Below are 26,155 nucleotides of genomic sequence, written 5' to 3'. Positions count from 1 at the left end.
CCGGGGGGGAAGGGGGGGGGGGAGGGGGAGTGTCATCCGGGTCCTTTGTCCCCGGCCCGAGGGCGCGTGGCGCATGCGCGCTGCGGACGTAGCCCGGAGTCCCGAGCCGCTGTGCCCAGGGGGGCCGTGAGGGGAGGGTGAGCTGGTCCGTATCCGCGCAACCCTGTCCATCCGCTGCTTCCCAGCGCTGGTCCCGGCACCAGCCTGCCCCTTTCCTGGGACTGCGGTAGAGCCGTTGCCCTTGCGGGGACCGCCAGCGGTCCCGCTGCTATACTGCGTGGTACCGTGCCGCCCCCTCGCACTCCACCCGCATCGTCACCCACGCTTCAGCGTTCCCTTGGAGCGCTGCTCCGGTGTCGCCCATCGGTGTCCCTGGTCTTTTCCTCGTTTCCTGCTCGCTGGTAGGGTGGGGTGAGGAGCAGAAAGGGCCTTGATGCCGTGTAAGCACTCCTTAGCAATAACTACAACACCCCTGTATTATCAACAGCACAAGTTCAAAATACAGCCTCATACAAGCCACTGAATAGATTTAACTCTATCCCATCCAAAACCAGTACAAATGCACACCGACAAACAATACAATAGATGTCATGCTGCTGTCTCCAATAGGCCATTGAGGAGGAAGGAGGAGATCCTGATGAAATTCCTGTGGCCTCAGAACTGACCAACAAGAGGATGCCAAAAAGAACTAGCAAAGGTATGGAGTCTAGATGAATACAGTTCCTTTGTTTCCATTTAGCTTGAACTTGGTATAGAATGCTGATTTCTTACATTTCATTAGTTTATTTAAAAAAAAAAAAAAAGTGCTTTTTCCCTTATGGAAAATGGTAAAACTGTCTTGCAGTAGTGACCAATAACAAATTTAAATGATAAATGATAACACCTAACTTTACTTCTGTGAGAAGTCTTGAGGCCTGTAGATGAGACTGTAAGTTGCAGGTGTTTCTGTGCTTTTGACTGTGGGTGCAGAATTGCGTCAGGTACAAAGCAAGCAGCTGCAGCGTAAGTCCTGTGGAAACCTCTGCCAATGTATATTAAGGTGACTCCACAACACCCCGGGTACTAATTTCCTTGCTGTAACGGTATTTTTTGTAGAACCCCTTGAACCTGCGTAATCATTGGAGTATATTTTTAGATGCCAGAAATTACAGTGGAAATAATTAGAACCATTGTTGCGCAATGTAGAACAATGGTGTACACAACAAACTAACTTTTGTTAGTGTTGTATTTCATTTTATAACTGTTGTTTTGAAAGCAAACTGTCCTGAAACACCTCATTATGATTTTGCTTCAGAAGTATTAAATATTGCACTGGGCATGTTACATGTGGTTTACTTCAATTGTTCATAGCCAGTTCTTAAAAGATACTTTCTGAAACTCACTTTTAAGCTGCTTCCTTTAAGATAATGGGGTAAAAATATAGAAAGAACAGTTGTTTTGAATAGCAATACAAGTTTACTGGTGACAGACACGTGATCTGTGTGTCCAAGATCTTAAAAGTAAAGACTAATTCTAAATCAGTTTAATTATTTAAATTGTAAGAGGGGGAGAGGGTTTTTGTAACAGTGATATATGTTTCATTTAAATGGAACACCTTCCTAGACAGTGTTGTCTTTTTAGGTATTGGAATGTTGCAGAATGAGAGGAGTGTAGCTGTTGAAAAATGTACTGTGCTGCTTTTAGTTCATGCTGATGCCGTTGGCTTGTATCAAGTGGCAGGTCATCCTGATTATATCCAGAAAGACCTGGACTTCTGAATCAGGGTCTTAATGATCATTTGTTGAAAAAAGCCTCACTGTTTAATAGGTAATTCAGCGAAGAGTAGATGTGTTACGAAATGTAGTGCTGTATCTCACTTCAGTGATACTCTTCTTAGGAAGAAAACCAGAAGAAGAAGGTGTTGAAGACAACGGACTAGAAGAAAACTCTAGAGATGGACAGGTAAAAGACATCGTGATTGCTGTTCATAAGAATATGCATCAATTAACCTGCAGTAAGTACACATTTACCATTTTACTTTCTGTAGGAGGATATTGAAGCAAGTCTGGATACCTTGCAAGATATTGACATGATGGATATTAGTGTGTTAGATGAAGCTGAAATAGATAACGGCAGTGCTGTAGACCCTGGAGAAGACTATAGTCCTGTTAATATTCTTGATTCTCTGTCTGATAATAAAGAAAGCGTTGAAGCAGAAATGAAAGAACTTCCAGATCAGCTAACGGAAAATGAGGTGAGTAGAGGTCTTTGTAAATTTTTCCGGAAGTGTTTAGTAAGTATAACGGGCACATGAACAAGTTATTTCAGTGTAGTAGAACATAAGACATGAGTGTGATCTGGATTCTATTTCCCATTAACAGCTCTCCTGTCCTACTTTTTAAGTGGTAAATGTTCTTGGACGTATCAGAGGCTTGAAATGTTCACAGTAGATGGGTGAATTTGAAAGTAATGTATGAGCTTTGGTATTCCCTCTTCCCATTTATATGTGTTTAAATGTATAATTTCATATACCCAGCCATCTGGATATTTTTATATATGGAGAGAAAGAGAGGAGTATGTTTCCAACTCACAGATATTTGGGAAATCTTTTGCAGAAATAATGCTCTGGTTTACAGAAATTATGTTGTACAGTTTTCTCGTAGAGATTAATAAAACAAGAAAATCTTTATGCATTGTGTATCACCGTGTTCTGACATTGTCGGGCTTCTGCATCAAAATATGGTAGTATTTCTCTGTAAGGTAGCATTACTTTTTGTAAGAAATGCCATAATTCCTTTTTCACTCTTCCAGGAAGATTATGATGAAATTGAAAACAATTTAGATGCCGCCTCTTCTAATTTAATTGAAATGAAGGTAAATTAAGAATGTAGCTGTGTTTCAGATTGTTGTTATCAGTATTTGGTCTGTGCTCATACTGCAAAAAAGAAAACTTGACCATAATGTGAAATTGTAACAGAATCCAAGACACATGTGATCTTGCTCAGAATACAGTCTGTCAAATGAGAACGCCCTGTGTTTTTCCCTGCTTTTCAGTCAGCTATCAAGACTTCCTCCACTTCTGTGTGGCAAATAAAATAGTCTTGTACTGTTGATTTCTTCTTTCCTTCTGCCGATTATATCAAGTAGTAACTGGGTTTGGTTTTCACTCTGCAGTTGATGTGGTACAAAAAGATACTTTATCAGTCTCTTTAGTGTTCCAAGTTAGATATGAGAACACAATTGTGGCTGATATTTTTAATTACTTTAATGTGCCAGAAAATTACCTATATAAAATACTCAGTTCCAGTGAATGGTGAAAAAAAAGTGCCAAATATAGTAGGTGAATTTGTGTAGTTTTCAATCTTGGGATTGGGTGGGGGGTTGCTATTGTTTTGTGTTACAAAATATATCTTATAACATTCTCTTTCTGTGTTTATTATCCCAAACAGAAAATGGAGAAGCTACGCTTGGAGCCAGGTACTGTTAAAGAAAAACATATTACTGTCTTTTCAACTAATACTTTTTAAACCATTAAATATTAAAACCCCAAGCAAACAAACATAATTTGCATTATGTCTATGATGGACAATCCAGATCATGCAGGGTCATAGAGATTGGAAACCCAATCATATCCCCAGATCTGTGAAGTGATGCTTGTCATCTTTGAAATATTTCCAGTGAAATGAAATGGTTTAAAAACCTGTTAAGCTACATAAATGGATTTAGAGAAGTTAATTGCAGTTTAAAAGCTAAAGATTCTACTTGTAAACAGATCTTGTGATATCGCACACACCTTAAGTCTGTTACTAAGTAGAGAGCAGTGAAAGCAGTAAAAAGATATTGTAGAGCATTAAAATGTAAAGATTAGTTACTGGATAAAGAAGAAAGAAGAGAGTTTCTTCATGGAAATGTCATACAGATACTTTTCACTTTCTGGACTGCAAACACACTCATGCACCATCAGAAGATGCCCAGTTCTCATGTTGGACTGTCTGCTAAAAGAATTTCACAGAAATTTAAAAATTGAACTCTCAGTACCTTGATACGTTCAGTTAAGCATCTCGGACTCTGGAAGCTAACTAGAGAAGAAACAGAACTGAACGATTTCATGAAGAATATCAAGGATCAGCCAGAAGGTTTTTGTTAAATCTGTGGGGTCATTTTTCTTCCCTGTTAACATTTTAGGGCTGATTTAGTAGTGTGTCAGACAGCGGTTAGTGGAGTACTTTTAACACTGTGTACACTAGGGTTTTCCAATCTCTGTGTAGCTTAGAAGTTCTCTTGGTGTTAGTGTGGCAGCCATGCCAGTTCCACATTTGTGATTGCTGTATTTCCCTGGTGATTAAATCTTGTGCCATTCTATTCCTGTTAAATCCGTAGAAAATGAGAAAATACTCGACATTTTGGGGGAAACTTGTAAATCTGAGCCACTTATCGAAGAAACTTCCGAAGCGGAGCGGCCACATGCACAGGAAGCAAGTAACGTGGTGCCAGGCAAGAGGCTAGCAGAGGAAGAGGACACTCTTGCTGCCGCTCAGTTGGAGGAAGATGCTTTAGATTTGGACAGCAAGTCGGCACAATCTATGGCAAGGAAGGAAGCAAAGCGTTTAGTTGTAGCAAAAGGGGAGACAAGTGAACAGACAATAGAGGAAGAGAAACCGGACTCTGAATGTTTAGTAGTAGAGACCCTAAGCGATCAGAGTAGCAAACGCTCCCAAGGCCTGGAAGCCTCTAGTGGGGAAACAGCGGAAAAAGGCACAGGTCCCGAAGGCAAAGATAGCAAAGAAGATGCCAAGAAAACAGAAGACAAAGCTAATTCTGAGGAATCCCCTGCCACTAAAGAGTCCTCAACCAGTGAGGGTGGTGATCAGAAAAAGAGGTTTGTTTTTTCTCCGTTATAGACCAGATGCTATCTTTTGTCATTGGTCGTTAAGTGATGCGAGTAAGCTGTTTCCTTCAATTGGCCACCGAGACTGATGAAATTGTAGCCTATTCCTAAAGAATCTGTATTATTTCTCCATGTGCAGATAATAATTTTTTTTTAAACACAGAGGGTTTGATTTCTTTCCTTCCTCAACCTTCAAAGGTTGTTTTTTTAAATTTCTCTATATTTGTAAATGTGTTCCTAATATAACTGTTTAAGAATCTGACTTCATTATTTCTTGTCAGATTTCTTAAATCAAGTATACAAAGGTGTGTTTTCATTTGCAACATATTTTCTGGTAGGTATTTAATTTTAGCATTTTTCATAATTTAGAGTTAGTCATCGTTTTTTCTGACTTGAGTAATATGGTGTTTTGTCTTTAGCCCTGTTGATGAGGACAGAGATACAAAGATAATCTCAAAGGATGAGAAAGGTATGTTTCTTTTCAAAAACAGAAGTTTTAACGATTGCTCGGATTAACTGTTTCTATATTGGATGGGATATTTCAGTAGAACAGTGTTGGAATCAGTGAAGTTGTTAATATCATGAAGTATTCACCTCTTTCTAGATTTTTTAAAATCTATTTATGCAAAAAAAAAAACTATTTTCCTTTTATGCATTTTCTAAGGATATTTTTGTTGTACCCTTTTGTTTATATCTTGATCTTCCAAAGTAGACATTAATATGTGACACTGAAGATGCTTACCAGCAGCTGTTAGTCAGGAGCCTTTCACGATTTTGTTTGCTTTTCTATATGCTTGTGACTCTTCATATTGTCTTCTGTTTTGCTGAAACTATTTAGAATCTAGTATTCACATATTTAAATGCCACAGAAACTTACAGCGTAACATTGTCTTCAGATCGGATTGACATTACTAAATCTTTGTCCATGCAGATCCTATTTCTGGTGCAAATGTGTGTCATAAGCAAGATGAAAATTTCTTGATCAACAGTGTCAGGTGCCTACTCCTTCTTTTCATCATACATCTTCCTTTCCATTTAATACATCAGGCTGCTGAGTCTTTGCAGCTCACCCCAACTCTCTGTTCTCTCCTGCCTGACCAGGGGAGAAAACTTAGAACTGACTAACATCCTTCTTACATATTGCAGGCAGGTAGTTTAGGAATGTAAGTGTGGAAGTTCCAGCACTTCCTATAATAGACAAAAAAACTCATTATGAGATTTGTCTACTAACTGGACATGTTGTTGGGTTTTAATTGGTTTTACACCGGAGATCATTGTCAGCTGCTTTTTCCAAGATCTAAGGTTATACATGTCTGTGCAAGCTACTGGACAGCTCCACTGTCAGCTCCACTGTCAGCTCTGTTGGGGTCTGTTTGCCTCTTGCTTTCTCTTTGTAATATCATGTTCTCTTATTCAGAATATTTAAAGGAGTGTTTTGTGCATTCTGTCATTTATCCAAGGACTTAAGTGAGGGGTTTTTTGTGGACTGGGAAAACTCTTCTTGAAGTTTGCATTCAGAAGAACCTTCAGGAACTTGGGTGTCTGATAACAACCTTGCCCCAGCATACCTTCCTCTAAAGGATGTACTATGTTTCATAATATTTGTTTAAATAATTTTCTGGCTTAGTAAACATCACTGGGGACAGGTAGCTACTTGACCATGTAACTCTCTCTGCATGCAGAGCAAGCGGTTGAGCCAGAAGGAAGGTACAGAACTGTATATGTGTAAGTCAGTTCTGACTCATACATTGTTATTTCCACATTTGTACAAAGGATAAGGAGTTTTCCATGTTCCATGCATTAATTGAGAGCTGTGTTAATAGGAATGTAGAAAAATTAATTCATGAGCTCATAAGTCTGGTGGACCTGGCAGTCGATTTACGCATATCTGAAAGATATCTTCAGTGTTGAGGGTTGGCTGCCAATACCTCTATTGCTCCAGTTTCTAAGTTAAAGATTTTATAGTCGCCATCTTTCTTTGTTTTGGAAGTGCAGTATCATTGCAGGAGCACCTCTTGAAATCTTACAGGAGGGCAAAAACTGAAGATGCTAGGACTGATCAAAGCTTATTCAAAAAGGACATTAATGTAGTCAGCAAAATAGAAGAAAGAAGAAAGTGCTCGTTTTTCTCCTGGATGCTGATGCCAGTGTAACTGTAGGTGGCCATTTTAAAATTCTAGAGGAAGCACGTGGAGTAAAAGCATCAAAGCTTATGGCTCAGTTTTTTTTGAAACACCAAGACAATTTATCTCTTTTGTGTTTGCATGCATGACACACCTTTGTCCATGCAGTCCTTGAGACTAGATAGTGACAGGTGTAAACTTAGTCTCTTTTATGCAAAAAAACTTTTTTTAAAAAAAAAGAGATTGGCACAAATGATTGCGTGTTTCCCTAGGAAACTTGTATAAATATTAACAACAACGTTCTCAGTGCTAAGCTCATGTTTGAGATAATGACAAAAATTATCAAGAGTTAAGAGATGGAAAGACACTCAAATAAAATAGCACTTTAGAAAGGTTTTGGAAGAAATCTCTCCTCAGTGAAGGCAGTTATGAAAAATTCCATGTATCACCAAAAAAAAAAAAAAAAGGCAGATGGTTTGGAAGCAGGTAGCTGGACTGAAACCTGCTTCACTGCGTTCATTGAAACCTATGGAACTGAACACTACCAAGGCTGATAGAAGGACAATAAAGTAATTTCAAAGGAGACTGGAAATTATATTGCTGTATTAGTGCTTCACACTGAAATGCAAACAATAAAATTTAGTTCAGCTCCAGTCACTAGACTTTGGGTTTTCAAGCTTTACATGGACATAAGCATTTATGAAATTATCTTTCCAGTTGAGATGCCAGATTGTATAGGTGTTCTGTAGTTCCTGCTTAGTTAAAGAAAGCTAGGTCTTTTCTGACTCCTGGAACTGAAGTAACGGGCTTCATACCCCAACTGTGGAAACTGTGTGGGCAGAAATAGGAAAGGAATTTTCTTGCTTTCTTTATGGTGAATGTCTTCTCTTGAGAGTTGTAGTTAACCTGTATCCCATCATTATTCCTTTTGAATTGGGGAAATGAGGGTAAGGCTTGAGCATATGTAGGTACTAACACAGTTCCTGCATCCCTAACAGGTCTTCTGCCTTTTTCTGTAAGTGCATTTACTTGATTCTATCCAGGCACATTCTGAAGAGCCACAGTTGCTTCAGAGATGCCCTAGTCCAGTTTCTTTTTTGAAGAATGACATACTTTTGTTACACCTATTAAAGCTTGTAGTTCCATCTTAATGTTTTTGGACTTGTAATATTACTTGCCTTCAGGAGTGTGAATCATTGGGGGGGATTGTTAGGCATTACATTTAATTTGCTCTATGATTTTAAAAAATAAAAGATTCGTGGAACTGCTCCTTTTAATTCAGAAATATATGTTGAAATAATTAGGATTTTGGATATGTTTTGGTTTTGTTTGTTTGTTTTCCTCAATAGGTCACACTGCTAGTTCTGGTAGAAACTTTTGGGTGAGTGGACTGGCTTCCACTACCAGAGCTACAGATCTGAAGAATCTGTTTAGCAAATACGGGAAGGTAAGGGTTTGGTTTGGTTGGTTTTTTTTCACTTGAAACTGTCTTAATAAGACTTCTTAAGTGACTCCTGTCACTGAAAATACCAGTGAAAGGAATCAAATTATCACATATTATGGGATATCAAGGAAAAAATTGCTGACATACACACTCAATTACTGCTTTTTTATTCTCTCACTTCCAAAAAAAAAAAAGTTTCAGTTACAGTCCTTTATGAAACAGTTAATGACTGTTTGCACATACTTCTGTCTCCTGGGCTGTAGCATAGTATCTTCACCCATTGGAAATCGTGGATTTAACATTGTTTATTAAAGACTTCCTTAGGGCTAAGTAAAACATGCAGTAAATCTTGAAGCATAATTATCGGGAATAAAATTACTGTTATTTTCTTTGGAGTATTAGCAGAGGCAAAGCCTCCTAAAAGTAGATGCATATCTGCAGTAAATCAAGTGCTCAAAAGTATGTTCTTTGTTCACCTGTGGTTTACAATATGACACCTCTGGGAAATATGATTGAATTCTGTAATACAAAGTGAGCTGTATTGAATATGAGCATAAGTAAGCAACATTTATGAAAACAGGTGGTTTATGTGGGCTTTTTCAAGTTACATTTTTTGGGGAAGCTTCCTGTTTCTTAAAACAAGATTGCAGGTAACATTGTGAGTTTGCTTCTTAGCAGTGACATGAAAACATTTTTTCCAAGAGGAGACGGGACTTAGCAGTTGAGCTAGCATTTGCATGTGGGTAGAAATTGGCTTACAAATATTTAGTTTTTTACTCCCTTTATCCTTAAGAAAATTATGTTGGTGATGTAAAGTTAGTATCTTTTTTTTTTTTTTTTTGATGGGCTTTCTTCAGAACAGAATTCGAGTCTTTGGCTCCTGTCTATTGATACTGCTTTTGCAGCATTGCATTGGCCATAGAAGCATGATTGACTCCAGGCAATGCTTCTTTTGTATTTGTTAATCTCTTTAAAAATCAAATTTTCCTGAATGGTGATGGACAGGAATAAAACAGTAGAAACGGAGCTTGCACTTCTTGCTGTTCAATGGCGGGCACTTGTTACAGTCAGTGTAATGCCTATTTCTTTTGGAAAGGTGGTTGGTGCAAAAGTGGTCACCAATGCTCGCAGTCCTGGTGCTCGCTGTTACGGCTTTGTTACGATGTCTACAGCCGAGGAAGCCACAAAGTGTATTACTCACCTCCACAAAACAGAGTTACATGGGAAAATAATTTCTGTAGAAAAAGTGAGTACTGATCCTCAAAAGATAGCCCATTATCATCAGATTGTACAATGATTGAGACCACATTCTCAGCTGATGATGTGCAAAATATATTTCAGGCAAAAAATGAACCTGCTGGGAAGAAGCCAAGTGAAAAAAAAGAGAATGAAGCAAAGAAAGAAACAGTCAGTGAGAGGTACTGAGAATTTTTAATTCTCTGTCCAAAGGGATTTTCCTGTTCTGCAATCTACGTTGACTTGTCAGGAAGAACAAAGTTACAATAAGAATTTCTGTGGCAAACATTCAGAAAGAGCAATAAATGCATTTTCCAACTTTTACTACAAAATAAGCTTCTGCTGATGCTCAGTGCCTAACTTAGCACATTTCTGTTACGTGCTTTAAGGTAGGCATTGGAAAGTTGCATTTTCAAGCATACCTTTTAATTTAGCTACATTTGTGTTTTAGTAAGGATTGTGGTGCTTTCGTGTCATAAATCTATAGGAAGGGCCATTTGAGAATTTTCATCAGCATTTCACTATTTCTTCGTTAAATTTCTCATTCAAATAGGGCTTTCTCAGGTTGTTGCAGTCACAAACGGTTAAAAATCAGTTGTCCGAGATCTTGTTTACAGAACATGTTCCTCTTCAGCACTGTGCTTTTTCTCTCTAGCATTACTGAAAGTAGCTGAAAAAGACACTAAGAGAGTGAATAAGGCACTAAGTCCTTTAATTATCTTCTTGAGGCATAACTCCTATTAAATGCTATTTGCTAAGAAGTTTTTGCCTTTATTTCATCTAGTTGCCCAACAAAAATGGTTTACATTGGCACTTCATAACCGTCATGTTGTATAAGAAATTTTGTGGGCATTAAGCACATAGGCGGGTGTGCATTTTTCCTTTTGCCTCCAGTTGAGATACCTGAATCGTGGCCAAGTTTTTATGACAACTGCACAGTATTTTCTGATTATCTTATTTTATGACATAGGAAGTTGTAAAATGAATTCTTTGGAATCTAATTATGATTGTAATCACATGAGAATTCTACTTTTTTACTGTGTTGCTAACATTCTCCTTTAATTTTCTTTTCTCTTACTCTGTATTAGTCTAATCTATATCAATATCTATCTATAGACCAGGCAGTGTTAAAAGGGATGAGAAATCCGACCAAAAAGATGATCCTAAAAAGACAGAAGACAAAGATGAGAAGGAAAAAAAAGATAAAGATGAACTGAAGTCTGGTTCATCAGATCAACCGAAAACTATTAAGTCAGGTAATTTGGCTGTTCTTTTTTCATAGACTAAAAGTTATAGTGAGGCATGAATAATTAATTGTAGGTAGTTCTTTCCAAAGAGCTACCGATATTCTGGAATTATTTATGATTTTTAATTGGAAATCCAGAAGGTATAAAGAGGCGGGGGTGGTGGTGTTTGACATTGTGTCATCTTTAACTGCACTGTTGAAAAAATTTGTTTTTGAAGAGAGGTTTAAATGCCCATTTTCACATTTTAGAGAACATAACTTCAGGCGTAGCAATGAGTGCTGTTTGGTTTTTCAATCTCTTCTCCCTCAACCTCTGATTCATTTAGGAAGTAAAGGAACAGAGAGAACAGTAGTAATGGATAAATCCAAAGGAGAACCTGTTATTAGTGTGAAAACATCAACAGCATCAAAAGACAGAGTAAGTAATATTTCTGCATGGGGAACATTATGGTCAGTTTTCCTTAGAAACAAATACTAAATTCTGCCAAGCTACATGTAACCCATGCTTGTCTTACTGATTTGTCCAGTTAGAGTTTCTATAATGTGGATTTAGATCTTAATTACTAAAATATCTTTGATATGGCTGATAAGATATTCAGCAATGAAATCCTGCCAAACAAATGTGGGAAGGTAAGTATTATTGTGTTAATGTATAGTGTATCTGTAATGTTTAAAAAAAACCCAGTGCATGGACTAAGCTTTGAGACATGATATGTATGAATGAAAACAGACCTTGGAGTATTGTGATAGTTGTCCTTTTATAAACATATTTTATAAATGTACTCCATTAAGTTTTTCTACTTCAATATTAAATGCAGAGCATTAAGAGCCAGGATCGCAAATCAGAGAGCAGAGAGAGACAAGGCATCGTTCCATTTGACAAAATTAAAGCACAGCGAAAAATGAGGGAGGCAGAGCAGCGCCGGTAAGAGCAACAGTGAAATTGTTTGTTTGGTTTGCTTTTTTTCCTAGGATGAATATAATTTTCTTTTGATTAAAATGACTAAGGGATAAAGAGAGGTTTGATTTGGTTGTTGGTTTTTTTTTCCACTTGTAATTTTTTATATGTTTGTGGGTCACGTATCTGTTGGATTGGGAAAGCTCCAATTAACGACTCTGTTAATACTAAGCTTGAAATTGCGTTTGGGAAAAAAAATTGCAGTTTGTTTTTTGTTCTTTTTCCATTTTGTAGATGTTGTGGTTTAGATTGATTTAGGTATGCTGCTCTCCTTAGCTGAGCATGCATTATAGTAGAAGTGAGATGGTAATTCTAAACTTGTGACATTAAGATACACAGGGAAAGAGCAGGAGAAAAGTTGTCTTTGTCAGAATAAGACCTCATCTCTCTTGTCCTAGCATTCAAAGTTTCCATAGCTTTTGAAATAAAACAAGATGAATTTTTTTGTATTTAAATACATTGTGTCTACAGAGAAATCGGGGCATTTTCCAACAACCCTTCTTAGTTTCCACATTGTATCTTTTTAGTTACAAACCTAATTCAGGTATTTAATTATTTTTGGTGGAGTTTATTTCTGTTTTTATGATGGTTAATAAAGGTGGTAATGGCCATCTGTCAAATTCCTTGCTAAAACTGTGACCTGAATTCCATGTTACAACATTTTTCACACATTACAAAACTTTATTACTTACCTAAAGTTGAATTGGATGGGGGTAAAATGCTTTCATCATTCTTAGAGTTGGGTATTTCGAGTAGAAAGAATGAGCTTGGGGCATTTGGATTCAAATTCTCCCGACTATAGGATTATTTGTCCCCACAAGTGGGTTTTGTGGGAGTAATATGACCAGTCTCTAAATAAAAGTAACTCCTGTGTACACTGTCTTCCCTCCATGCTCTCCTTCCCCTCCACCCCCTGGTATAATTTCAAGGAGCTGACACAAGCTTGCAGTCACTGTGGTTTTAATTTTTAATACTTCCCTTTCTTTTTTCCCCCTTTTTAACTTCCTGTATTTGTTGAAATAGTAGATCTGTAACCTTATATTTCTGCTAAAATAGCACACGTGAGCGTCGGGAGAGGCAGCAGCACCTGCAGACTATCCGGGAACGAGAGGAAAGGGAGAGGCTTGAGATTGCTCGTGAGAGACTGGAAATTGAAAGGCAACGTCTTGAACGAGAACGGATGGAAAGAGAAAGACTGGAAAGAGAAAGAATGCACATAGAGCACGAAAGGAGACGAGAACAAGATCGCATCCAGCGAGAAAGAGAAGAGCTGCGACGCCAGCACGAGCAGCTGCGCTATGAACAAGAACGTCGGTCTGCAATGAGAAGACCATATGACATAGATGGCAGGTAAAGCCAGCAGATACAAGTGATGCAAGTGGAAAATGTTGCTGCCAAGTTCTGTCTCATCAGCCTGTGCTATAAAAAGCTACCCTTATGCTCTCAGCTTCCATTAATCAGCAGTTGTTGATTGCATTGAAATGATCATGTTTAATAACCCCAGTCGAACTATTCTTCCTGAGGCTTTTCAACTGCCTTTTGAATTTCATTACGCTTCTTCTGGTTTGGAAGGAGGGAACAATATCAAAAGTAATTATCTTGACTAAAATGAGTATGTTCTTTCTTTCAGGAGAGATGATCCATACTGGCCAGAGGCAAAACGAATGGCAATGAATGATAGGTACCATTCAGATTTCAGTCGCCAGGATCGCTTCCATGACTTTGATCACAGGGATCGTGGCCGTTATCAAGACCATTCAATAGACAGGTTGGTGTCCTAATTCCACTGTGTTGCCTGAAATCCAAAGACATTTAATGTGGCATTTAATGCCACATTTTGCTGCCTTTACTGTGTGTTTGGTTTGCATTTTGTTTTTCAAGTGTGGCTTAGTGGCTGTGGACTTTTTCTTATATAACCATGAATAAATCTGCACTGTGCCATGAGTTAAATCTTCTGTCAGGCTTATTCAGAGTGTTCTGCTTGCAGTGCTGTTTCACACATTTGTAGAATTCTGAAAAAATTCTAAATAACACTGTATGCACCTAGGACTCTGCTTTATACCTTAGGACTAACTGGGTTTTCCAGGAATCCAAAATGTGTCATGGTTTCCATACATTCCAGCTGTTTGTGCCTTTTGTAGACAATGTTGGCATTACATGGAAGCAGGATTTTTTATCTATGTTGTTACCTAGGTGGATTTTTATAGCCTACTGCATGTTTTACTACCACGGTCTGATTTTAATTGTCTGTTTGTAGGAGAGATGGGTCAAGGACAATGATGGGAGATCGAGATGGACAAGTGAGTTGCTTTATAAAGCTACAGAAACATCTTAACTTCTTAAAACCTGGATTTCTATTGTGTGTGTTAGATTAAATTTCAGTAGTTAGGAATTAAATGATATCTCCCAAAATACGTATCGATAACCAGATCATCTTGTTTTCTTTACCAAGATGAAATTTAGTTCAAAGACTTGCTTATTATAAAAGTTAGATACAGTTATTCTGATACAAATCAAACAAAACAAGTTAATCAGGTCAAAAAGACAGAGTATTCCAAAACATGGTATAGAAAAGGGAAAAGTATGAAGTATCCATAAAATTCGCTTGATGAGGTTGCATGGAAATAAGAGCAAAGCTAGTAGAAATGTTTGCGTGTTTTTGAGGCCTGAGGGGAAAGACCTTCAAGCACTGAGGAATTAATTTTGTGGAGTCAAGGAATCCTCAAGTGTGCCCTACTGATGGCTAAGCTGTGAGACTTGGAGGAACCTGGATAGGCTGGAAAATTGGGCAGAGGGGAGTATCATTAAATTCAACAATGGGAAATGCAAAGTCCAGTTCCCAGGGAGGAATAACCCTGTGCAGCAGTACGTGCTTGGGACCAACCAGATGTAAAGCAGTTTTGCAGAGAAGGACCTTGGAGTCATGGTGGACAACAAGCTGACCACGAGTCAGCATTGCACCCTCCTGGCAAAGAAAGTCAGTGTCATCCTGGGCTGCATTAGGAATAGTGTTGCAGGAAGGTCAAGGGAGGTGATCCTTCCTCTTTACGCAGCACTTGTCTGATGTACTGTCTGGTGCTGGGCTCCTTAGTACAATAAAGATAAGACCTTACTGGAGTAAGTGCAGCACAGGGGCACAAGGATTATTAAAGGCCTGGGGCATCTTTTGTATGAGGAGAGGTTGAGAGAGCTGGGACCATTCAGCCTGAAGAAGAGAAGGCTCAGGGGTTATCTTTTTAATGTGCATTCATACCTCATGGGAGGAAAGGTATGGAGAAGATGGAGCCAGGCTCTACTCAGTAGTGCCCACTGACAGGACAAGAGTCAATGAGCACAAACTGAAACACCTGAAATTCCATATGAAGACAAAACAAATCACTTTTTTTGTTGTTTGGGGGTTTTCTGTTGTTGGTTTTTGTTTTTTTTTTAACTGTGAAGGTGGTCAGGTACTGGAACAGATTGCATTGGGAAGCTGTGAAGTCCCCAGCTGTGAAGGTACTCATAACCTGACTGGAGGCTGTTCTGGACAGCCCTGCCCTGGCTGACCCTGCTTGAGCAGGGGGTTGGACTAGCTGGTCTCAGGAATTCCCTTCCATCCTAAATGATTCCAAGATTGAGTAATTACAGCTAAGCAACTTTAAACAACTAAGAGTCTGTTTGGGGCAGTCCTGTAAGTGTTCTTTGCCTTTTAGCATTATCCAGATGAGCGCCATGGAGGACCAGACCGTCATTCACGAGACTCTCGGGAAAGTTGGGGTAGCTATGGATCTGACAGAAGAATGAGTGAAAGTAGAGGGATACCCCCACAGTCACGGTTAGTACGCTTAACTGAAAATATTTTTTCACATGCATCTAAGGAATATTTCCATTTGTGAAAGTGGGATGCAGTTTTTGGAAGTACAATTCCTTTTTTCCAGCCTTCACCCCCAAATCTATTCTTTCTTGGATGGACTACAAATGAGTAGCTCTTTCAGCTTGCCTTGTGCATCAAAATATGCATCTTGGCATGAACTTACTATTTTTTTAAATAACTTCACAACTGGAATGTTTCATGTCTTCAACACTACTATCAAAGCTTGATGTTTTCAGGGTAGTGGTTCTTCCCCAGTTTGTAGTTATTGGAAGCACCGTCCTGTCAGCCCTTTGAAAGGAAAGCAAGTCAATAAAATGCTTACAGACTGGGGGAGGATGAGGTTTTGAGGTTTTGTGTTGTGTTTTGTTTTGTAGTAAGTCCTATGTATAAACGCGCCTACAGAAAATGCCAAAAATAAATAGACTGGTCAAAACAACAGGCTAGGATGTCGGAGTAAACTGGGACATCAATGCAGCATAAACCAGATTAAGAAATTTTTTTTTTTTGTCATTTTAGTTGGATTGAACAGAAGGTTTATTACTGTGTTATTACTTGACAGATAGCAATATAAATACAAGTTTTGCATGCACCTTGGTAAAGTGTTTGAATTTGTTTGTGACTTAGTTGCTTTACCTGAATCTATTTTGTGTGCTCTGGCTAATGTGAAAAGGTACGCATTTCATACTTTTGCAGGGATGGGCGTGACTGGGGAGATCATGGCCGAAAGTTTGAGGGACATCAAGATCGTTCATGGCAGAGCAGTGTGGATGGAGGAATGATAGGACGGGATCATGAGAGATGGCAAGGTAGGCTTCTTGCACAACAGCTCATTAGTTGTGCTACATAAAGCAGAAAATACAGGCATTATTACCCTTGGAGAAGAAGTAAACTATTACTGTGGATATAAAGGAAGTATTTGAACTTTTCTTAGGTGGAGGCAGAGGCAGACCTGGCCATGTGATGCATCGTGGAGGCATGTCAGGGTAAGAACTTTAAAAAGAGCAAAATGTTAGTTTCCCTTTTAAGGGGCATCTCTTCTATTTAAATTGGCCAAAGAAACATTTTATGGGAGCATCAGTTAATCTGATTTGTTATGTATATGTCAAGGAATAATCAAATATTCCTATGGTTTTTTATGTAGTACACCTTACTGAAGAGTGAAAAATCAGACAAAGTTTTAAAAGAACACCCATTATATCGACCTGACTGCCAGAGTCACAAGGGAAAATGAAAATGTCTGAATCATTTTCTAGGCGCGGAGGTTTCATGCAAGGTGGCAACCAAAGTCAGATGATGCATGGAGGCATGCAAGGAGAAGGATTTGCTGGCCAGGAGAGGACAAACAGACCTAATGATCCTCGTTTCAACCGTCGCTACTGAATGTCTTTTAATTTTTAATGCAAGGTAGCAACTGAAATGAATCTATTACCCAGGGTTACTGTTAATTGTAACTTATGGGCTACTGTAAGTGTATTATTTTTTTTTTTTAAACTGCTGCCATATTATGTCACTCAATCCAGTGTGAACTCATTTGTTTTGTAATGTGGTGTTCATATCCCATTAAAATGTTTGTTAATGAAGCATTCCATTTTCCATAAATAAAAGCCAGTTTACAGTTAATTGCTTTGTTTCAGCTGTCCTTTGTTTCTTTCTATTTCAGCTATATGTTGAACTTTCTTTCAGAGATGAAGTGTCAAAATGCCTTACAGGTGTCCCTTTTTACTTTCAGTAACTGACAGCTCCCAGAAATACAGAAATATTGTGTTCCTTTAGATGTGTCAAAATTAACTAGCATACATGCCGGCATGACAGAATGTCAGTACATTGCAGTTGTCGGTCTGAACACCCTGCTGCTGCAAAACCGACCTGGGATCCTGTAGGACACAAGAGGTGACAAATCTTTTTCATCTTGTCTTATGTTACTAGGTACTGTGAAACATAATGGTCTTCACTGTCTGAAAAAGGCTACATACCAAGTTACCAGCACAGCTTCTCTAAGAGAAAATGCATAGGTACTTGTGAAAGTACTGACTTTTTCAAGTGCAAGTCAGAATCACTTTTGTTTAACTTCTGATAGATCAGAGTAATCCAAAGCTCCACCAGTTTTATGCCAGTAATTTTACCTACAAATCCCCAATTTCCTTGAAGTACATTAGAAACAGTTGTTGGTTGTGCTTTGGCATCATTTTAAGAATGTGTCAAGAGCTAACCAATATTGATGCAAACGATCTGCCACTTTGTCATATCTAAATTATAATTTGTCTTTTTGCAGTCATCTCTGGAGCACATGTCCTTAGTGTTACCCACCAAAGATGGCGCTTGTGATGCCAAGAGGAAAAAGTCCTGGTTTTCCATCTTCCAGAGGAGAAAATCCAGAGTTTTTTTTCCTCAGTTGCCTAGAGACCTTTTTTTTTTTTTTCATTGATTTCCTATAGCCTGTATTGTTATGGAAAGTAATGGGTATTTTCATCAGGATTGAGACTTCCCACACTGGAGGAGGATTCCCGTGGACAAACTGCAAATTCTAAAAAGTTGCTTTGATTGCAGCAAATAGTTGCCTGAGGCTGCCTGGATCACAGAGACATCAACCCCAGTGTAAAAGTTAGTTTTTGTTTTAATGTTGAAGCTAAGGTCCAGAAAGACTTGAGTCACTTGTTAGAGAACACAAACTAGGAATGCAAGGAGAAAGGATAGATTTCCAGAATGCTACACTTAATAGCATCTAAATAAAAATTCTGTGGGTCTGGCTAGACCAAACAAGTTATTTTCATACTGCTTATGCCTGCCTTACTCATTAACCTTACTGACTCTGCAAACCTGTTGGAAGTCTCAGCAACAGAAGGAAAACTTCTAGACCAGTCCCAACCTCTCTGGTTCTTAAAATGAAACCAAGTGAAGCATGCAAGCTCTGTGATGACAAAAGCAAACTAATTGCATTTAAAGGAGATGATAGCATAATCGTCCTGACTGAGATGCAAAAGCCAGGTGTGTTTTAGCATTCAAAGCACTACGGCTAATGGTAATCGCCCAGCAATTCCAAGCTCACACATGAAATCCATACCTGGCCTGCAGATGGAGAATGTTAGATGCTAATGAGTATGCAAACAAGATCTTGAGCATGTGCCTGCTTCAAATTTAACCGTGCACTGTGAGGAAAGATCTAGTGCTGCAGAGTAAGCTGCTTCCCCTACTGTGTTCATCCCTCAGCATTTTGGTTTGGTGTTATTCACTGTTGCTCTTACAGAATCACAGAATTATATGGGGTTGGAAGGGACCTCTGGAGATCATCTAGTCCAACCCCCTGCCAGAGCAGGTCCCATTGCCAGAGCAGGTTCCGTTGCACAGGAACATGTCCAGGAAGGTTTTGAATGTCTCCAGAGACGGAAACTCTACCACCTCTCTGGGCAGCCACCCTCACAGCAAAAAATTTCCTCCTCACATTTAGATGGAACTCCCTGTGTTCAAGTTTGTGCCCGTTACCTCTTGTCTGGGCACCACTGAAAAAGGACTGGCCCCATCCTCTTGACACCCACCCCTTAAGTATTTATAAGCATTGATCAGATGCCCCCTTAGTCTTCTCCAGACTAAAAAGACCTAAGTCCCTCAGCCTTTCCTCATAAGAGAGATGCTCTCATCATCTTCGTAGCCCTTTGCTGTACCCTCTCCAGCAGTTCCCTGCTCTTGTGGCCTCTTAAGTTGATAGCCCAGGTAAGAAAGCTTTTACTTAGTTTGTCTGATCTCTGAAAGCTGTAACAATGTGAAGTGTAGCTCTTACAGAGTATGTCAGCAGCTGCGTGTTTTGCAAAGGAAGAGAGACTTCACTGCGGTTAGCTAATTAAGTCACCTAACGATTTAGTCCAAACAGGGAAAAAACTCTCCAACAGTTGTGTACGGTTCAAGTTTGACCTGGTATTGTATAACTCATTCTGAGTCATCTGTGCTGTTAGTGTAGAGGAAATTTTGCAGCATCTAGCTCTTAAAAGGCCAGCCTAGTGTGTCTGTGCTAGAAGCTTAGCCTCTCTTTATCATCAGTGAAGGGAAACAGTTCCTGCTTTGGAGGCTTTCACTGACTTTGGAAGTCTGTGTAATTAATCCATTGCCATAGTTACATGGCACAAATCCTCCATAATTCATGTTTACTTCATAAACATACTGAAGATGCTGATGGAGTGGGGATGGAGTGACAATGCTGCAGGAAGCGCAAGAATGAGAAGGTTCACCTCATGCCAAGTCTCTTGCCTTGAGAAGGCAACCAAAGCATTTGTGCAAGCCAAACAAGGATCCTAACCAAGTGGTGATGTACAAGAGAACTGTATTCTCTTGTTCATAGTGTCCTCTTCTTTTTAGTAAATAACTTGAATTTCCATCACCGTGTAAAGTAAGTTTGGAGGTGGGATGGGAGCATCCCATAATCCTGCTCAGTGCCACAATGCTGGCAGATGTAAACCTTTTATTCTTCTGCGTGACAGGTCCACTGGAGATATCCAGAGTGCTTGGTAAGTGGTGACAGAAAAAGTGTGACTGTGAAAGTCATTATTACAAAACATCTATGAGGCACAAAGCTAAAAATTAGACAGGAGGACTCCATATTTATGCAAAAATAGAGTATACAACTACAAAATGCACTAGGGAGCTTTTAGACCTAGTCACTAATGCTAACTCTTTGCGAGAAAAATATTCCAAAGCGTTTGGTGTAGTGGCACCAGTGTGTCACCACGTTCAGGAAGAGAAAAGATACTGGGCGAGCTGAACAGAAGAAATCACTTTTTTACCATGAGGGTGGTCAAACACTGGTATAGGTCATAGAGAGGTTGTGGAGTCTGCATCTTTTAAGATGTTCAAAACCTGGCCAGACATGGTCCTGGACAACCTGATGCAGTTGACCTTGCTTAAGCATGGAGGTTGAACTAGATTATCTTGAAAGGACTCTTCCAAGCTCAACGGTTCTGTGAGTTGCAGCACAGGAACTATTTTAACAAGTCAATTTCTACACTGCCACTTTGCTCAGCCAAGGAATCTGATTAGCACAGTGTCTTACCCACAGTTATTTCTTTAGGTCACAAACTAGAGTTGGCAAAACATTTGACTTAAATCCAGCAACTGTATGAAAAGATCAGTCCCTTTTTGAGTGTATATATTATCACTGAGATATAAGAGGAGGAGAATAAATGTACTGGGAAAAAGTCATTCCCACTCAGTACTCTTTCTCTTTTAGAGGCAGGTGCATGAGAAAAAATGTGTTGGAACAGTGTGCATATAGAGCAATTCATCAGGTAATAAACTCTCTGTGTCTGGTACTCCAAGTTCTACTGAACTGTAGCTTCCATCTGGGCCATTAGGTTTAAAAGCCACTTATGGACTCATCCTCCAGGAATTAACTTAAGCACTTTTTAAAGCTATTTATACCTTAGCCAAAGCCTCTGAAATCTCTTGGCAGTAAGTTTCACCACATCAATATTTGTTTAAAAAAGGAAACAAAACCCTCGCAAATCCTTCCTCCTTCTTGAGTGTTAAATCTGCTTCCTAATCTGAGTAAGCACTCATCCTTCTCTCATCTTTCTCTCCCTACCTACCCCTGCCTGTAACTTCTTGGCTTATTCTGTAACTACACAGGCTAGAACAACGCCACGTGTGAGCACATCAGTGTGGGAGAAACACTGCCCCTGCTGCCATCAGCCAGGGACATCTCAGTCCCTAATTTCAGAAGCACAGGCAGCAGCTCTGGGACAGAGACCTGAAGACAGAGAGGTTACAAGTTCTGTATTTACAACAACCCATCCAATACTCCTGGTGCTCCTTATATATGCCTTGGCTGCGACTGAAAACTGACCTCAGGAAAGTTTTCATCAACACTAAAATTAGCTGCTTCTGCTTCCTGCCTTTTCATGTCCTGGACATAGCTGGAGAGGTTAAAACGTAGCATGCACTAAGAGCAGATGTAGTTCACGGCCTATTTCAGGGAAACCAAACTTATCAGTTCACAACACAGAGAATGTCACAGTGTTGTAGGAGTGGTGGAAACTGCTTCCCAGCTACTCTGTTAATGCTTTAAGAGGGAGGGGAACACACGGCAGAACTGAACACATATATCAAAAGTCTTTTGGAATGAATTAATGTAGATGTCCTGCTAATAAGCTACCTTGACTTCTAAACTTGCCATGCTACATGCTTGTTCTCTTCCCTAGATCCTCAGCTGTGACTGGAGATCCTTCCCGTTTCCATTTTCTCTCTTGCTCAGTTGCCAAAACATTTACACACAGAGGTGCCAGTATCCTAAAGGTATTATTTCCAACCCTATTTTACAACCATTTAAAGAGGCCAGCAGACAGAATACTTTTTCAAGTCAAGAGACAAACCGAATCCACTTAGATTTAGCCAACAGCTGGTAAAATTTAAAATCTAAAGTCTTGCCGCTAAATAACCTATGCTGTGGAACTCAGAATTCAGACACAAGTGTAATTTGACAGTGCTTCTGGTCATTGACTATGCATGAAGGGTATATTTGGATCAGTTGCTGGAAAAATTACAGTTAAACAGTAGTGTGATTTTGCCGTTCCATCTGGGGTACTAGGAACACTGGCAATGCCCATCGGCCGAATAGACTGGGGGGTGTTACAAGTTTCTATGACTTGCTAGACTTCTGAATCACAGACTTACAAACTCCCTTATATTGCACTCTGTCACCAACAGGTACCGCAACTAGTACTGACTACTCCCAGTTGTGTGACAAGTCACAGACCACTGGGAAGCAGCTTTCACATCAATAACATGCTCTCTGTGTGACAAAGACACTCCTTCCTCAGCTAGCTTGAAGACAAGTGCTTTGTCTTCGAATGACATATTTTACTGTTATCCTGGAATTTTTATTTTTAACTCTTGCTGGCTTGTTTTGAACTCATGATTAATTCAGCTTCAGAATAATCTGCTTAGTTAGCAGGCTTGGTAGCTTTAGAACAGGGGCTATACCTCAGCATATGGTACCTCAGCCATCACTTCATTACAACTGATCCACTATCTCTGCTGAATCCTCTGATCACTGGCAAGACAGAAAGCAATTATTGCAGTCTAATATTTGCTAAAACCAACCCAAATACAAATGGAAGTTCCAAAGTCTTTTATTGTAGCCCTTCCATGGCTGAGCTGCCCCCTAGAGGGATGGAGTATGCATCATCCCAAAGACAACAGGATAGAGAGAATCATGAACCCTGGAGAATGTGTTCATTTGACAAGATCTTTCACATACTTCCAGCCTTCCACAGTGTATTCACAGGCCCTGGTGGGAGCTACGGACAAGGCAGACATGACTGTCTGCACTCCTGCAAGGAAAGCAGAAAAGAATTATCCCAAGAAGAGCATCATTCAAGCCAAATTTCCCAATGTCATTCTAGAATTGTAGATCTCTTTAAACACGGACGGAAAAATCTAGCTCTATCTCAGAAGCTGAGGCTGGAATGATCTTTCATTCAAGTACAGCTTTACTGTTTCAGTAGCATTTGTGACACAGAGAAATTCCAACTTCAGGACCAGTATAAGGGACAGACAATCACAGGCTGAAACAAAGGACTGAGCTAAGTTTCATTTTATTTTTGGCCTTGCCACAGACTCCATGGGTGATGTTGGACATGTCACAGTATTTGTGGACTATGTTTCCCCACAATTACATGAAGACTTCTTCCTGCACCATAAAAACTATAAATTAACTTACTAGGTATTTATAACATGCTTCAGCCTTCAAACAAGATCTCCAAAATTCTAGCAAAAATGGGAATACTTATCCTTCCTGAAAAGTCAGAGGCCAAGTTCAGATATACTAGCATCTGAAGAGTTTATAAACTCTTCAGTCTTTAACGAATGGTTCACCTTTTTTAAGGATAAGTCATCATTTGTTTTCATGCTCTAGTTTCCCTGATCACTACCACTGCTGATGAACTCACTGATGCATAAACATCTATCTATTTATTGTGGGTGCCACAAGCCTCTCCAAACACTACACTGAAACTTTCAAGCTTAGATTCTAGTATAGCATCAGTATGTCTGTGGGCAGCAAGCTTTATAGGCAAAACACCAAGTCCTCTGGTTAGAAAAGGCAGACAGGTTTATGGGCACACATCCTCCTCCTTATTTCACAATTTGAACAACAAGAAATTGAGTCCAAAATCACTATTCCCAAAGCTCCTACCACCTCCTCCTCCATCATTCAATTTAGGAATACAGTACTGAAACAAGACTTGTATAAGCTACACCACACTTGGCCCCTTGCTCCTTTCATAGTTTGGTAAGAAGTTATTTTACCTTTATTCCAGGAATCAGAGGGGGAAAAGTCAAATTTTGGAGTGGGTGGTAGCTAGAAAGAGAAAGAGAGACAAAATATCAGCATGAGGGGTTTCACTTGTAACGGGATTCACATGACCTTGGAAAAGCCTTTTGACCTCAGATCTCAAAGATACTTAGGTGCCTTCTCTCACAGAATCACAGAATATGGGATTGGAAGGGACCTCAGGAGATCATCTAGTCCAACCCCAAAATCTCAAAAGGGACCAGACATGAGGCTTAAAGTTCACTCTTTCCTGCAGCATAAGGGGCAGAAGGTACTACTTCTTGTTGGGTGCTCCTGAAAAATCACCTCCATGGCTGTCGCCTTACAGCTATATATTAATTTAGAATAGTCTCTAACATGAAAGATGCTTTTCAAACTTTCAGCAAAGGCTTCTCTTATTCTGAGGATTTTAAAAACTAAATATTACTGAAAGAGAAGGACCTCTTCGGGCAATTCAGATGCAACTGGAAAAACTGTTAGCTTGAGAAACTGGGAGGAGAATCTTTTCAATATTTTTTTCAAAAGCATGTAGGATCCTTCAAAAGAAGCTTAGGAATACCACTACATAGTGAAATATCTCCCAGAGCATGCTTGCAATCCCTTCCTTGACCCTGGATAGTATTAGTTACCCCTTCTTCTTTGAAATAACATCTGTGAGCAATGTCTTTCCCCTAAATTTAAAATTTTATCCTCCGTCCATTTCAATCCGCTTCAAAATATTCTCAGTGTGAAATCGGGTATCAACAGCAAAACTGCAACCATTGCTGGAAACAGAATATCACACCCATGTTTTCTCCTCCTCATTCAGAGGTTGTGTTTGTTTTGCTGACTGTGTTCATCTGCACAGTCCTTACCTCCCAGCCTATGTAACTTGTCCACTCTTGGATGGCTGGAGGCAGTGCTGCTTGAGCTTTTCTGAGAGCTTCAGCACCTTGCGTGCCACTGCCCAGCAGTCCCTGATCATATGCCACGTATACAGCAGCTCCAGCCAGACTTCCTTTGATGACAAACCTGAAAGAATCAAAAGCAGCAACAGTTCAGTTCACAGTATGACTATGAATGTATCTCTCTTGGTACCCTCAAAGGGAGGGTATCGATAAATAAATCTGAGGGTCACAAATACTCTACTGTAATGTCTTATTACAGACAAAAAGCAGCAGAAAAACACTTACCTACCTTACTTTTCTTCCTAGACCAGTTATTTCCTGTCAGCCCCTTGAAACCATACCCATTCACATTTTATCGGTGACAGTTTTCAAGATAAAAATGAGAAAATGTCGAACACCTCAGAGTATGTGTCACTTTTTAAAGTCTAAGAATCACTGGCATATACCCTTGATAAAAGGAACTAAAAGACTTTGCAGTAGGTAAGATATCCGTGTTAATAATGTGGCTCTTGCTGTCTTGTTAGTAAGTAATCTGATTAATTTGAAAGATACCAACATCTTGTTGAGCTCATTACAGTCCAGGTAACACCTAGCCATGCCTGTTCCTACACTGCAGAGGCTTTTAAAGTTTTCCTGTAGACTACATGGTGTGCAAACACTAGTTTTACAGCTGTAGTGTCAACCTGTAAATGGAAGTCAGGAAGAGAATATTTGACCTTTATTTACTTTTTCATTAGAGATTAGAGATCTGGGGAGACTGAATTCTACAAATTCACAGCGCAGAGCTGTTTCCGCTTAAAAAAAAAACCCACAAAGCTATTGCACACCTAGGGAAAAAAACCCAACAAACCAAACAAAAACTTGCCACATAGCAATACTTCAGTAGTGGAACATATGATAAATACAGCCGTTGAGAGAGGCAACAGAGAGTCAATATTTAAATCCACGTATTCACAAGTACTTTGGGGAAAAGGGATTTCTCTGTTCAAGATTTGCTACTCGCTCCCAAAAGCGCCCTCAGCACCGTCCCCCTCCGGCGGGCTGCCTCCAGATCCGAGCGCTCCCTCAGCGAACGCCCTTGAGCGGCGTCCCCGGCTGTATTTTCCGTGTTCGCGCTCGCCGCGAGAAGGCCGCCGGCAGGCCCCGGGAAGCTCACGGAACCTTGCCGGGCGGCGACCGAGCCCGGCGCGGGGGCAGACGAGGCCAAGGGCGCTGCAGGGCCAG

At 39.7% G+C, this 26,155-nt stretch overlaps 2 protein-coding genes across 3 annotated transcripts in view; one reads left to right on the top strand and one right to left on the bottom strand.

Annotated features, from left to right (window-relative positions):
- Positions 1 to 17,347, top strand: part of LOC106897773 (scaffold attachment factor B1-like) — an 18,153-nt gene extending 806 nt beyond the window's left edge. Inside the window, exons 2-21 of one of the 2 annotated variants that reach the window (XM_014958610.1) lie at positions 610 to 697; positions 1,877 to 1,941; positions 2,027 to 2,233; positions 2,791 to 2,853; positions 3,429 to 3,456; positions 4,360 to 4,858; positions 5,287 to 5,336; positions 8,340 to 8,437; positions 9,531 to 9,680; positions 9,776 to 9,852; positions 10,787 to 10,926; positions 11,243 to 11,334; positions 11,735 to 11,841; positions 12,931 to 13,224; positions 13,505 to 13,642; positions 14,132 to 14,174; positions 15,567 to 15,688; positions 16,421 to 16,533; positions 16,659 to 16,710; positions 16,981 to 17,347. In XM_014958610.1, coding sequence (XP_014814096.1) covers positions 610 to 697; positions 1,877 to 1,941; positions 2,027 to 2,233; positions 2,791 to 2,853; positions 3,429 to 3,456; positions 4,360 to 4,858; positions 5,287 to 5,336; positions 8,340 to 8,437; positions 9,531 to 9,680; positions 9,776 to 9,852; positions 10,787 to 10,926; positions 11,243 to 11,334; positions 11,735 to 11,841; positions 12,931 to 13,224; positions 13,505 to 13,642; positions 14,132 to 14,174; positions 15,567 to 15,688; positions 16,421 to 16,533; positions 16,659 to 16,710; positions 16,981 to 17,107 — 2,553 coding nt within the window. In that variant the 3' untranslated portion in view covers positions 17,108 to 17,347. The other variant, XM_014958611.1, reaches the window with a different exon arrangement.
- Positions 17,348 to 22,824: 5,477 nt separating this feature from the next.
- Positions 22,825 to 26,155, bottom strand: part of LOC106897755 (chromosome unknown open reading frame, human C19orf70) — a 3,503-nt gene continuing 172 nt past the window's right edge. The window contains exons 2-4 of the mRNA XM_014958576.1: positions 24,899 to 25,078; positions 24,020 to 24,071; positions 22,825 to 23,043 (exon numbers count right to left, since the gene is read on the bottom strand). Of these exons, the coding sequence (XP_014814062.1) occupies positions 22,946 to 23,043; positions 24,020 to 24,071; positions 24,899 to 25,078 (330 nt within the window). The 3' untranslated portion in view covers positions 22,825 to 22,945. The remainder of the gene's footprint in view (positions 23,044 to 24,019; positions 24,072 to 24,898; positions 25,079 to 26,155) is intronic.

Source organism: Calidris pugnax, unplaced genomic scaffold, assembly GCF_001431845.1.
Source record: "Calidris pugnax isolate Ruff unplaced genomic scaffold, ASM143184v1 scaffold425, whole genome shotgun sequence".
Lineage (NCBI taxonomy): Eukaryota > Metazoa > Chordata > Aves > Charadriiformes > Scolopacidae > Calidris > Calidris pugnax.
The sequence above is the reverse complement of the archived record's forward strand: the minus strand, read 5'-3'. Positions and strand labels throughout refer to the sequence as shown.